Source organism: Chiloscyllium plagiosum, unplaced genomic scaffold (genome assembly GCF_037043375.1).
Source record: "Chiloscyllium plagiosum isolate Xiang-an unplaced genomic scaffold, Cpla_swu_hap1 HiC_scaffold_18, whole genome shotgun sequence".
NCBI classification, from domain to species: Eukaryota; Metazoa; Chordata; class Chondrichthyes; order Orectolobiformes; family Hemiscylliidae; genus Chiloscyllium; species Chiloscyllium plagiosum.
The window spans coordinates 31,132,450-31,145,479 of record NW_028270156.1 but is presented as its reverse complement, the minus strand read 5'-3'; the positions used below and the strand labels follow the sequence as shown (position 1 = coordinate 31,145,479).

General features: G+C 41.7%; 1 protein-coding gene across 5 annotated transcripts in view; it reads right to left on the bottom strand.

The window, feature by feature from the left end:
- The window catches only part of LOC122557719 (endoplasmic reticulum-Golgi intermediate compartment protein 2-like), a 65,295-nt gene extending 55,691 nt beyond the window's left edge, over positions 1-9,604 (bottom strand). Inside the window, exons 1-2 of one of the 5 annotated variants that reach the window (XR_006313923.2) lie at positions 9,253-9,604; positions 2,144-2,252 (exon numbers count right to left, since the gene is read on the bottom strand). Coding sequence is in view for 3 of the 5 variants with exons in the window: in XM_087996395.1 (XP_087852521.1) it covers positions 2,144-2,252; positions 9,253-9,361 (218 nt within the window). In the remaining 2 variants the exon portion in view is untranslated. The remainder of the gene's footprint in view (positions 1-2,143; positions 2,253-9,252) is intronic. The other 4 variants (XR_015760133.1, XM_087996395.1, XM_043705628.2 and 1 more) reach the window with 4 other exon arrangements.
- Between the last annotated feature and the right edge of the window lie 3,426 nt (positions 9,605-13,030).

Below are 13,030 nucleotides of genomic sequence, written 5' to 3'. Positions count from 1 at the left end.
GAATGGGTGGGTGGTGGGTCGGTGTGGACTTGTTGGGCCGAAGGGCCTGTTTCCACACTGTAAGTAATCTAAACATGTGTAACCAACTTGCAGCTATTAAACAGTGTTTGTACAAGGCATCGGTCATCTGTTTTGAAGACGTTGAACGGTGGTGTGAGGTGTTAGGCTTAGAAATGGTGTCTCCAAATTAGACCATAAGGGTTAATCATTATGGGTTAACTGAATATGACTGAACTAAAATGGAAAACTACGTGAGAAATAAGCCTTGTGTAAAAACAGCCTGTCTTGTTGTGTGAGGTAACTGCATGACTTTGGCTGGGTAGGAGACAGAATGTTGTGCAGTTAACAGTATAAGTGTTTTTCAACTTAATTCCTGCGTAATGGAATGCCTGGAAAAGTACTGAAAGTACAATGAATTGTGATACACCACGTAACATTAGATTCTGAATAGTATTAACATCAGGGACTTTGCTGCACTTGTTAAACTTTCAGCATTGGGCTAGGGTTAGTGAGATTGTTGCCCTTTGAGATAGAGCTCCAAGTGCCGCCGTCACCAAGTTCCCAATGGGCTGAAAGTCAGTGTGAGACCCATGGAATCACCGAATCCCTATAGTTCAGAAAGAGATCACTTGGCCCATTGAGTCTGCACTGACCTTCTGAAGAACATCTTACCCTATCCCTGTAACCCTGCATCTACCCTGGCTAATCTACCTAGCATGCACATCCCTGGACACAATGGAGCAATTTACCAGGTACATATTTGAACTGAGGGAGGAAACTGGAATACCCGGAGGAAACACGGGGAGAGTGTGCAAACTCCACACAGACAGTCGCCCGAGGCTGGAATCAAATCCAGGTCCTTGGCAGTGCTAATCACTTGCTACACTCACTTATTTAACATATATCTCAATTGTTTGACCTAACCATTTAGCTTTGGCATCTGTATATAGTATAATTTGAAAATTAATTCATATCTTTTTTAGGTATTTCAACCTAATAAATTGTTATGCAAATCTTTTTGTAATCATTTTGATCAGACCTGTTTGGTATTTCCAACCTACAGAGTCTAGACACTGTCAATGCCTCCAGAATAAAGACTTATTGAATATCACATTGTAAGCCACACCAATGCCAACTATCTAGAAAGCACCCAACTCTTTGTTTATGTACCACTAATACCCACAATCTAGACGCCACTAATTGCCACTCCTGAGAGAACTACTGTTTCCTACAGTCAAGGTCATTAGAAACAAGAGGGCTACCCATTGATAGCGTATTAATTTAAAAGATCAGAGAAGAGGAGACAAAATTGTTGTGGATTAATAAATCAAATTTTTTAAATCAGTACTAGAATGCACAGCTTGTACCATCTCATCAAGGCTCATTTCACAGCACCTTTCAGACCTGTGATTTCTCTGACCAAGGGGAACAAGGGCAGCAGGTAGTTGGAAATACCACCACCTCATATTACCATCAAAATGAGACACTATTCTGACTTGGAACTGTATCACTGGTCTTTCACTGTTACCATATCAAAATTCTGACACTTCCTTCCTAAAAGCACTGTGAGTGTTCTTGCGGTCGTGGTTTGAAAAACAATTCAGCACTGCTTTCTCAGGAATAATGATGTGGAGAAGCTGGTGTTGGACTGGGGTGGACAAAGTTAAAACTCACACAACACCAGGTTATAGTCCAACAGGTTTATTTAGAAACACTGCTCTACCTGATGAAGGAGCAGAAAGCTAGTGCTTCCAAATAAACCTACTGGGCGATAACCTGATGTTGTGTGATTTTTAACTTTCTCAGGAGTAATTAGGGTTGGACAATAATTGCTGGACGAGTCAGTGATATACACATCTGGGAATACATTTTTAGAAATCCAAAGAGACTAAGAAAGAAGAAGATTTTGGTAAGAGTGAATGTTTGATACTCTACATCTGTATCATACAATGGATGAGTTGGACTGAAGTGTCTAGACAGTGGATTTGAATCAGCACAGGCTTGGAGGGCTGAAGGGCCTGTTCCTGGGCTGTAAATTTTCTATGTTCTTCGTTTTTGTCTGTTTCCGTGCTATATATCTCTACAGCTCTATGAGTCTATACCAACTTTCCTTTGATGGCATCTGTAAACAAGGTAATCATACCTGGAAATATTTGTGTCAACTTGATAGTTGTATTGTATCCAGCTGTCTTGGAAATAAGAGAATTCTCCAATAGCTAGGATGGCAATTAATGTGAAGGTGAGCAGTGAAACTGCAAAACAAAACAAGGTTCCTACTCACTATGTTGTGCAGATACATTAATGAGTCTATATCAATATTGTGAAGATTAGATTATTTTTATATCCTGACTCTCTTGTAAATTAATTGAAGGACTGTTGATAATACCACAAATTGTCCTCAATATCATCATTGTTGAGATAAACTATCAGCTCAGCGAGCAACCTACATCCAAAACTAACAACCTTGCTGTCACCTTATTATTTTTACAATATGTCAACATACAGATAAGTCTGATATTAAACCAGTCTCTGCAATCTTGTTGTCATATTTGATCCCGAAATGTCCTTAAGCCCCCACATTCATGGCGCTGCCTAGTTCCACCTCTGTAATATCTGTCAACTTCACCCCTGTCTTAGTTTATCTGCTGCTGAAACCCCTTTCTGTCTCTTTATTGTGTCCAGACTGCCTATTACAATGCTATTTTGACTAGTTATCCATATCCAACACTCAGACATTCAAGAGCATTCACAAATCGACTTCCTGTGTTTTAAATCTCACTGAGTCCCATTGACCTCTCATCCTTTTGCTTGCCTGCCTATATTGGCTCCAGGTCAAATAGTGTTTTTATTTTCAAATTTACATAATTGTTTCCAGATGTCTCAATGGCCAGACCCCTCATTAGCTTAAAAACTCTTCTAGTTTTACTCTCTTTCAAGAACTCTGTGCTCTTCCAATTCCAGACTCTTTAAAATCATTTTATCTTCAGGGGCTGTGCAGTCAGCTACCTGGACTTTAAGATCTGGAGCCTCTATCCATAAACTTTCTTGACCATCTACCTCTCAATCCTCCTTTAAAACTCCTTCAAAACTTCCTCTTTGACCAAGCATTTGGTAATCTTACTTAATAAATCCTTAATTGGCACAGTCACAATTTAATTTGTAATGCTCTTAAGGAGATCCTTAAGACATTTTGCTATGTAAAGGCATTGCATGAATATAGGTTGTTGTAGTCTACATGCAGTTATCTAGTAAATTGTGGTCTGGAACATGTTTGCAGTGTTTACCAGCTCATCTAGCCCCAACTCTTTAATGTTACTGTAATACAGATCCTGAACTCAATGGTAAGTTGGGAGCGTGAGAAATACATTCAAACGTTTGGAGCAACCAGTTGGATACCATGGAGAGCAAAGTATTAAAAAAGTGTAAATGTTAGGAGCACGTAACACATTGCATCATGGAATCATACAGAACAGAAAAGACCCTTTGGCCATCGGGTCTGCACTGATAAAAAAACGACTTTAAATCTACGTTACTTCAACTTTCTAGCACTTGGTGTTCTAGGCAATTTCAACATCTCACATTCTAAATGTTGCCTTTAATGTCACATACTTGGTAGCACATCATGGATGTCATATTCTAGATGACACATTTTGTTGGAGATGTGAAATGATCTTAGAAATAAAAAGAAAAAGCTAATCATTTCATCCGAGGTCCTTGACATAAAAACAGGTTACTATTCATTTAAAACCTGAAAGAAGCTCTGAAGGAAAGGCCTCAAGTTTTAGTGTGTCCCTCAGCACGTAGCCCTGGGTCTCTGAATATGCCAGGCTGCAACACTTGGTTAATGTCAACTCTTTTCTCTGGATGACCAACAAGTCTTGGGAAGAGCAAAGCGTGTCCTTCACGAGTCGGTGGTTGTCTAGAAACAGTCAATGTTTGTCTTGGTGTGCATCCCAGGAACAGCCTGTAGAGTTCTGAGTCCTACACCACAAAACTGCTTGGGACGAACCTTGAACAAACCCCACTGCATCTTTCTCCAGCCTGTCTTTGCAAAAGCACATTCCAGCAGGAGATTGCGACAGTCTCTACCACCCCCAGCCTCCAACCCCCTCAGCCACATCGAGGGCAACGTGCAGTGGCACAGACCAACTGGGTGTTCAAGGAGGATCTCACAGGGAGTGCCCTTCTCACCACCAGCTAAGCGATATCTTGGTGCTTGCTGGCAAGTTCTGGTGATGAGGCATTCTGCCAAATGACTTTGACAGTTTGCTCAGAGAACCACGCAGCAGGATCCACCCTCTCCTTTTCCTGCATGGTCTCAAGGATGCCACATGCTGACCACTTCCTGATGGACTTGGGGCCAAATGTGTTTTTCTTTCCAAATTTCTCCATGGAGGACAGGTGATATGGAACAGTAAAATGGGATCTTGGTCAGATAGGCCAATGGGCTGAGGAGTGGCAGTTGGAGTTTAATTTAGATAAATATGAGGTGCTGCATTTTGGGAAAGCAAATCTTAGCAGGACTTATACATTTAATGGTAAGATCCTAGGGAGTGTTGCTGAACAAAGAGACCTTGGAGTGTGGGTTCATAGCTCCTTGAAAGTAGAGTCGCAGGTAGATAGGATAGTGAAGATGACGTTTGATATGCTTTCCTTTATTGGTTAGAGTATTGAGTACAGGAGTTGGAAGGTCATGTTGTGGCTGTACAGGATATTGTTTAGGGCATTGTTGGAATATTGCGTGCAATTCTGGTCTCCTTTCTATCGGACGGATGTTGTGAAACTTGAAAGGGTTCAGAAAAGATTTACAAGGATGTTGCCAGGATTAGAGGATTTGAGCTATAGGGAGAGGTTGAATAGGCTACGGCTGTTTTCCCTGGAGTGTCAAAGGCTGAGGGGTGACCTTTTCGAGGTTTACAAAATCATGAGTGTCATGAACAGGGTAAATAGACAAGGTCTTTTCCCTGGGATGGGGGAGTCCAGAACTAGAGGGCATAGGTTTAGGGTAAGAGGGGAAAGATATAAAATAGACCTAAGGGGCAACCTTTTCATGCAGAGGATGGTGCGCGTGTGGAATGAGCTGCCAGAGGATGTGGTGGAGGCTGGTACAATTGCAACATTTAAAAGGCATGTAGATGGGTATATGAACAGGAAGGGTTTCGAGGGAAATGGGCTGGGTGCTTGCAGGTGGGACTAGATTGGGTTTGGATATCTGGTCGGCATGGTCGGGTTGGACTGAGGAGTCTGTTTCCATCCTGTACATCTCTATGCCATGCTGATCTTTGAGTGGCCCTATTCCCTCCCAAGTTACCCTTTTGTCAGAGAGTCATAGAGTCATAGAGATGTACAGCATGGTCCATAATGTATTTGTAAAAACCCTTTGGATTCTCATTAACTCTATTTACCAAAGCTATCTCCTGTCCCCTTTCTGCCTTCCTGATTTCCTTCTTAAGTATACTCCTACTGCCTTTATATTCGACTAAGGATTCACTCGATCTATCCTGTCTATATCTGACATGTGCTTCCTTCTTTTTCTGAACCAAACCCTCAATTTCTTTAGTCATCCAGCATTCCCTATACCTACCAGCCTTTCCTTTCACCCTGACAGGAATATACTTTCTCTGGACTCTCGTTATTTCATTTATGAAGACTTCCCATTTTCCAGCCATCTCTTTACCTGTGAACATCTGTCTCCAATCAGCTTTTGAAAGTTCTTGTGTAATACCATCAAAATTCTCCTTCCTCCAATTTAGAACTTCAACTTTTAGATCTGGTCTATCTTTTTCCATCACTTTTTTAAAGCTAATCGAATTATGGTCGCTGGCCGCAAACTGCTCCCCCAGTGACATCTCAGTCACATGCCTTGCCTTATAGAACATAGAAAAATACAGTGCAGTACAGGCCCTTTGGCCTCCATGTTGTGCCGATCCAAGCCCACCTAACCTACACTAGCCCACTATCCTCCATATGCCTATCCAATGCCCGTTTAAATGCCCATAAAGAGGGAGAGTCCACCACTGCTACTGGCAGGGCATTCCATGAACTCACGACTTGTTGAGTAAAGAATCTACCCCTAACATCTGTCCTACCACCCCTTAATTTAAAGCTATGCCCCCTCGTAATAGCTGACTCCATACGTGGAAAAAGGTTCTCATGGTCAACCCTATCTAAACCCCTAATCATCTTGTACACCTCTATCAAGTCACCCCTAAACCTTCTTTTCTCCAATGAAAACAGCCCCAAGTGTCTCAGCCTTTCCTCATACGATCTTCCTACCATACCCGGCAACATCCTGGTAAACCTCCTTTGCACCCGTTCCAGTGCCTCCACATCCTTCCTATAGTATGGCGACCAAAACTGCACACAATATTCCAGATGCGGCCGCACCAGAGTCTTATACAACTGCAACATGACCTCAGGACTCCGGAACTCAATTCCTCTACCAATAAAAGCCAGTATGCCATATGCCTTCATTACCGCACTATTTACCTGGGTGGCAACTTTTAGAGATCTGTGTACATGGTCACCAAGATCCCTCTGCTCATTCACACTACCAAGTATCCGACCATTAGCCCAGTACCCTATTATTTCCCAAGAGTAGGTCAAGTTTTGCACCTTCTCTAGTAGGTACATACTGAATCAGAAAATTTTCTTGTATGCACTTAACAAATTCTTGTCCATCTAAACTCTTAACACTATGGCAGTCCCAGTCTATGTTTGGAAAGTTAAAATCCCCTGCCATAACCACCCTATTATTCTTACAGATAACTGAGATCTCCTTACAAGTTTGTTTCTCAATTTCCCTCTGACTATTAGGGCATCTATAATACAATCCCAATAAGGTGATCATCCCTTCCTTATTTTTCAGTTTCACCCAAATAACTTCCTTGGATGTATTTCCAGGAATATCCTCCCTCAGTACAGCTGTAATGCTATCCCTTATCAAAAACGCCACTCCCCCATCTCCCTTGCCTCCCTTTCTATCCTTCCTGTAGCATTTGTATCCTTGAACATTAAATTGCCAGTCCTGTCCATCCCTGAGCCATGTTTCTGTAATTGCTATGATATCCCAGTCCCATGTTCCTAACCATGCCCTGAGTCATCTGCCTTCCCTGTTAGGCCCCTTGCATTGAAATAAATGCAGTTTTATTTATCAGTCCTACCTTGTTCTCTGCTTTGTCCCTGCCTGTCCTGACTGTTTGACTCGCCTTTATTCTTTGTGTTGGATTTCTGATTGACAAGGAAGTCGAGGATTATGAGAGGTAGTTGAAACCAGAATCAGATTAGCCAGGATCTTATTGATTGATAGAGTACTCTGGAAGGGCTAAATTGTTTACTGTTGGTGAGACAAATGGATACAGTAAACTTGTTTGTTTGAAGCATTTATCGTGGCTTAAAATTGATTATCGCAATTCCTTTTTTTTAATACGCTAGCTATCCTTCAAGACTTACTGTGACAATCAGAGTGCATACTTTCCTGTCCAATATCAAAGAAAAAAATAATGAGTTAGAAAAGAAAAACAAACTGCAGTGAGTGCATATTGGAACATTACAGACTGCTCACTTTTAAACTTTGAAGATAGACTCTTCACATCTGCTGCTCTGCTTCCTCTATTACATCAGTGCAGATGTAGAAATGGCAGTAAAACTGGTTGATCATTTCTGTGAGAATCCAAAAAGACCAGGGAATGAGCTGGTGAAAACCTACTGCTTTTGATCCTCAACTGAGAACAACTCTAGCTCAGTGTGACACTCAGTTTAATCATGTAAAAAGCAAAGATATGCAGTTATATGGCTCCTTCCATGATGTCCCAAATTGCTTCATACTTAATGATGTATTTTTGAAATGTAGTATCTGAGGACATGTCTATAACGAAGCATTTGATTTGCACACAGCAATCTTCTACAAATAGGAAGATTATAGTGACTAGAGAGTCAGTTTTCCTTTCAGTGTTGCAAGTTGATGGATTTCTTTTATCCCTATATATTTTATAAATATTGGTCAGGAGCCCAGGGAGAATTCCTCTTCTTTTCTTCAAAATTGTTCAAGTGGTTTCTATGTGCTTATCTGAGAGAGCAGATGAAGCCAGATCTGAAAGGCAGCACTTCTAATCGTCCAGCTCTACTTAGTTTTGTAGTTACAGTGTTAGTCTGGATTTGATGGAGTGGAGCTTGAACTATAACCTTTGAACTCTGAGACTGTTGTAGTGGGAGTACTAGTTGGAGACACCTATGTAAACCTTTCATTTTTTCAATAGTGTGACAATGTCCATCTCTGCTAGCTGTGTTTTCCCTACAGCGGGTATTGTCGGGAGGGCTTGCTGAGCACAGCTCACCTTATAACTGCCTCAATCAGTTGTTGCTTCTCCCTATAGCAGTTTGTGCCATCCACGAATTCTACCGATTCACAAGTTGCTGCAAATCCCAGCTCCAGTGATAAACGTTTAATCTAATTGTATTGACGGTGCTTTATCTCTGAGGCTGCCAATCAATTGACTACTACAACAATAACCCATTAAGGAGTGAGTACTGGCAACTACTGGGTGAGAAGCTGAAAGCCAGTAGGGTTCCCTACATGACAATAAGTGAATGCATTATAAAGAATACTCTCTTTGTTGTAAAGTGCTTTGCAAGTGTCCTGAAAGGTTCTCTCAAGATGCCTGAGGAACATAGGAAAACAAGAAGAAGAAAGGCCATTCAGCCCTTCACGCCTGACCTACTTCTTAGTATGATCCTTACTGATCAAACGCTTCAATCCCTTGTACCCACTGCATCTCCATAATCCTGTATATCACTGATAATCAGCCTATTCCTGATGAAGGGCTTTTGCCCGAGACGTCGAGTTTCCTGCTCCTCGGATGCTGCCTGACCTGCTGTGCTTTTCCAGCACCACTCTAATCTAGACTCTGGTTTCCAGTATCTGCAGTCCTTGTTTTTACCTTACGTATATTAAGTCTATATACATTCCTCTATCCATCTCTCTTTTCCTCCTGTCTTTCTTACCCCCCCCTTTGAAAGACACCTCGTTAATGCAAGCCTTTTGTTCTTCTCTCCTTTTAAAATCTTACAGACATTATGCTTTTTATGAAAAGTGAATGAAAGACCTGCATTTCTCAAGTGCCTTTCGTGAGTCCAGGAGGCCCCAAACCTCTTTCCAGTAGATGAAATATGTTTGAATTGCAGTTACTGTTGTAACAAAGAAAAAGGTAACATATTTGAATTGTAAAGCTGCTTGGAAAATTGATATATCACCTGTGCCTCCGCTGATGGAGGTTTGGACGCACACATCAGGAACTTTTGGGAAAGCATCCAACTCTTTGATGGTACTGGGGGATACCTTCCTGCTGAAACGCCTCCTCATCTTGTGACAAGTCGTCTTCTGAAGCTGTTGTCAATGAGCTACTGTTTAAGACCCTATACCTAAACCCCGGTCACTGCTTTGATTCAGGAAGTTGCTGCAAACACGGAAGCCAGCAGAGCAGAAAAAAACACACTTTACGAAACGACCTTACCCTGTAAAAGACTGCAGACTAAACTTTAAGAGATTTAATATTTGCACATCCGGGAGAATGGGATCTGGTCATTTAGAATGATGAAATACACTGACAGCTTGTCATTAGAATGGAGATATGAAAAATAAACTGAATTGCAGAGGGTAAAAATTGGTCTAACTGTCTTAAAGGAGAGCTAGTTCCCATTTTTGTATCACTGATAGGAAGAAAAATAGCACAAACAATTATTTTTATTAACTGTGTTCCTATTTAAAAAAACAGAACACAGAACGCCTCAGGGAGATTGTAAAAAGGAACATGCTGTAATGTATTCCTGGAGTTTCAAAGTTTCACAGCTGCACATTAGCCAAGGGTGTGACAAAGTAACCTTTGTATTTTTCAAGAAGCAAGCATTTCTATAAAGAGTCTTCATCTGGTGAGAAACAGTTTGTGAATAGCATGGGCAGGCCAAGATAATGCATTTTGGTGCAACTATAGACATAGGTTTAAGATGCATACCTGCTGTGAAGTCATCCTCCTGTAGGAGGGAAGTGGGCTGACATTCCTTGTGGAGTGTAGTTGAAACTTTATTGCTGGAACAGCACAGCAGGTCAGGCAGCATCCAGGGAACAGGCCCTTCTTCCTGAAGAAGGGCCTGTGCCCGAAACGTCGAATCTCCTGTTCCCTGGATGCTGCCTGACCTGCTGTGCTGTTCCAGCAATAAAGTTTCAACTTTGATCTCCAGCATCTGCAGACCTCACTTTCTCCTTGTGGAGTGTACCCTCACTCTGCTTTACATTGAAGTCAGGTAAGGCTTTCACTCACTCTGATTTATGCCACCATGTCAACAACAAAGCCTTGCATTTGTCAAGCATCTTTAATGGAGTTGCAAGATGCTTCACAGGAGCGAAAATTGGACACCAAATCATGACAGGAAATATTGGCAGAGGTAAAAAGGTGGTGAAAGAGATAGATTTAAGAAAGTGAGAAAGGTACTAATGCAGACTGGTTTTTGGGAAAGGTTTCCACATGTAGGGCCTAAACAGCTGAAGGCTTGGCCAACAATAGCACAGTGAAAGAAGAGGCTACAAAGTGGCTAAAGCTGTGGGAGAACCCAGAGATTTTGCAGATATTTTGCATTTACTTATAAATGGCAAAGTGAGGATATGAAAGAGTTTGAACATTATGCTAAAAACGTCAAATCCACAAGGGTTATCATGTGGATATGTCACGAGGAAAATGTTGGCATGAATGCAATGGTGCAATACTCTCCCTGATAAACAAGTTCACTAAGGGCAAATCATTTGACATCCCTTCTGCGACTGCATAGTCTGACTCTGATTTCAGTCTCTGCTGCACAAGTTGCAATTCTGCTAGGTTTTCAAACCCTTTCATAAGCTCACTAGTCTGGGACCAATGTAAAAGTAATCTCCAAGTTTCATTTCTTTACTACAAATCATCTTTTTAAAAGCCTCTCTTGTACCCTCACCCTCTGACAATAAATGCAAGGAAATCTTTTTGGCACTAAGATTGAGATAATTCAATCAGCTGCCTCTGGTCTCTCCCTTTATTCTAATAGCTCAGCTGGTCTAACTTCTTATAATGCTCCCCACTGCCTTAAGCCTAAACCCACATCTTTCTCTGTTTCTTCTCTATCTCCCATTATGCCATCTCTGAGCTCATCATGTCCATGAGACCCATCTGTTGCTCCCCCCGCCATTCTAGTCCCAATAAGCATCATACCACCCAACTCTTCCTATTGGCTCCTAGATTAGCTGACAATGTAAATGACTCTGTTTCTTCAGCAGTTGTCCCTTTCTCCTTGAAATCCACTGTCACCATGCCTCTCCTCAAAAAAACAACATCCCACTGTCCATGCAAACTACTGTACTGTCCCCCTTTTTTTCTCTAATGTCCTTGAAATGATTGTAACCTCTTAAACATTTACCCATTCTTTCTGGAACTCCTACATTCCAATTCCTCCAAGCGGTTTTCCATGGTACCAAAACACCATATCAAAGTCAGGCTAATATTTGGTGGCATGGTGGCTCAGTGGTTAGCACTGCTGCCTCACAGCACCAGGAACCTGGGTTCAATTCCAGCCTTGGGTGACTGTCTGAGTTTGCATATTCTCCCCGTGTCTGTGTGGGTTTCCTCCCACAGCCCAAAGATGTGCAGGTCAGGTGAATTGACTGTACTACATTGCCCATAGCATTCAGGAGTGTGTAGGTTAGCTGCATTAGTCAGGAGGAAATGTAGGGGAATGGGTCTGGGTGGGTTACCCTTCAAAGGGTTGGTGTGTAGTTGCTAAACCAAAGGGACTATTTCCACATTGTAGGAATTCTAATTTTATGACTGTGACAACATAAGCTTTTCCTCCTTGTTATTTTTGACCTGTCTACAGCCTTTAATATGGTTGACCCTACCATCTCCTCCACTCCTTTGCATTGCTATCGAGTTGGCTGGGACTCCCAATTAGTTTCATTTTAATGTATTTCATTGTAAGCAGAGTATCACGTGCAATGGCTTCCTTTTCTATTCCATTCCACAACTTCTGATGTTCTGTGGTTCCCTTCTAATTCCTTACTCCACGGCGCAGTAACATCATCTGAATTCCTAGTGTTAGTTTTCACAAGTACTCTGATCATACCCAGCTCTACCCTACCCCGCCTCTCTCAGTTCCTTCACTTTATTTAAATTATCAATACTAGATGTGCTGAAACTTCCTCCCATTAAATATTGGGAAGACCAAAACTATTCTGTTAAGTCCTTGCCACAAAACTCCAGCCTAGCACTGATTTCATCTTTCTGGCATTTGGCTGAAGCTGAATCAGATTATTCAGAATCCTGGTGTTAGCTTTGACCGCAAGGTGAGGTTCTGAACATAAGTTTGGGACAGCATCGAGATAGTCTGGTTCCACCTCTGTAACATCACCTTGACTCCACCCTTGCCACATCCCATGTGTTGCTGAAACTTTAATTCACTCTTTTGATATTTTGGGACTATTTTATTGCTGCCCTAGCAGGCTTCCTGTAATTCATTCCTCTGTAATCCTGAGGCCACAAAACTCTGCTGATCATGTCCTAACTCATACCTTGTCCTATTCATTAATCATCCTTGTGCTCGCTGACCTACACTGGCTTCAGATCAAGGAATGCCTTAGTTTTAAAATTCTTCCTTGTTTTCAAATCCATCCTTGTTCCCTCACTGTCTCGGTATATTCTCCAGCCCCATAACTCTCTGCTATATCTGTCTTCATTTAAATCTAGCCTCTGGTGCATCTCCAGTTTTCATCACATCACTGTTTGTATTGTGCTTTCAGCTGTCTGGCCCCAAACACGAGAATTCTTTCCCAAACCTTCCTTTCCTCTTTTAAGATGCTCCTTGAAATTTACTTCCTTGACCAATCTTTTGGCCATCATACCTAATATTGCCTCATCTGGCCTGGTGTCAGAGTTTGTGGTATAATGCTCCTGTGAAATAGTTTGGAACTTTTACAGGTACTTTATAAACGTAAATTGTTATTGTTGACCCTCCT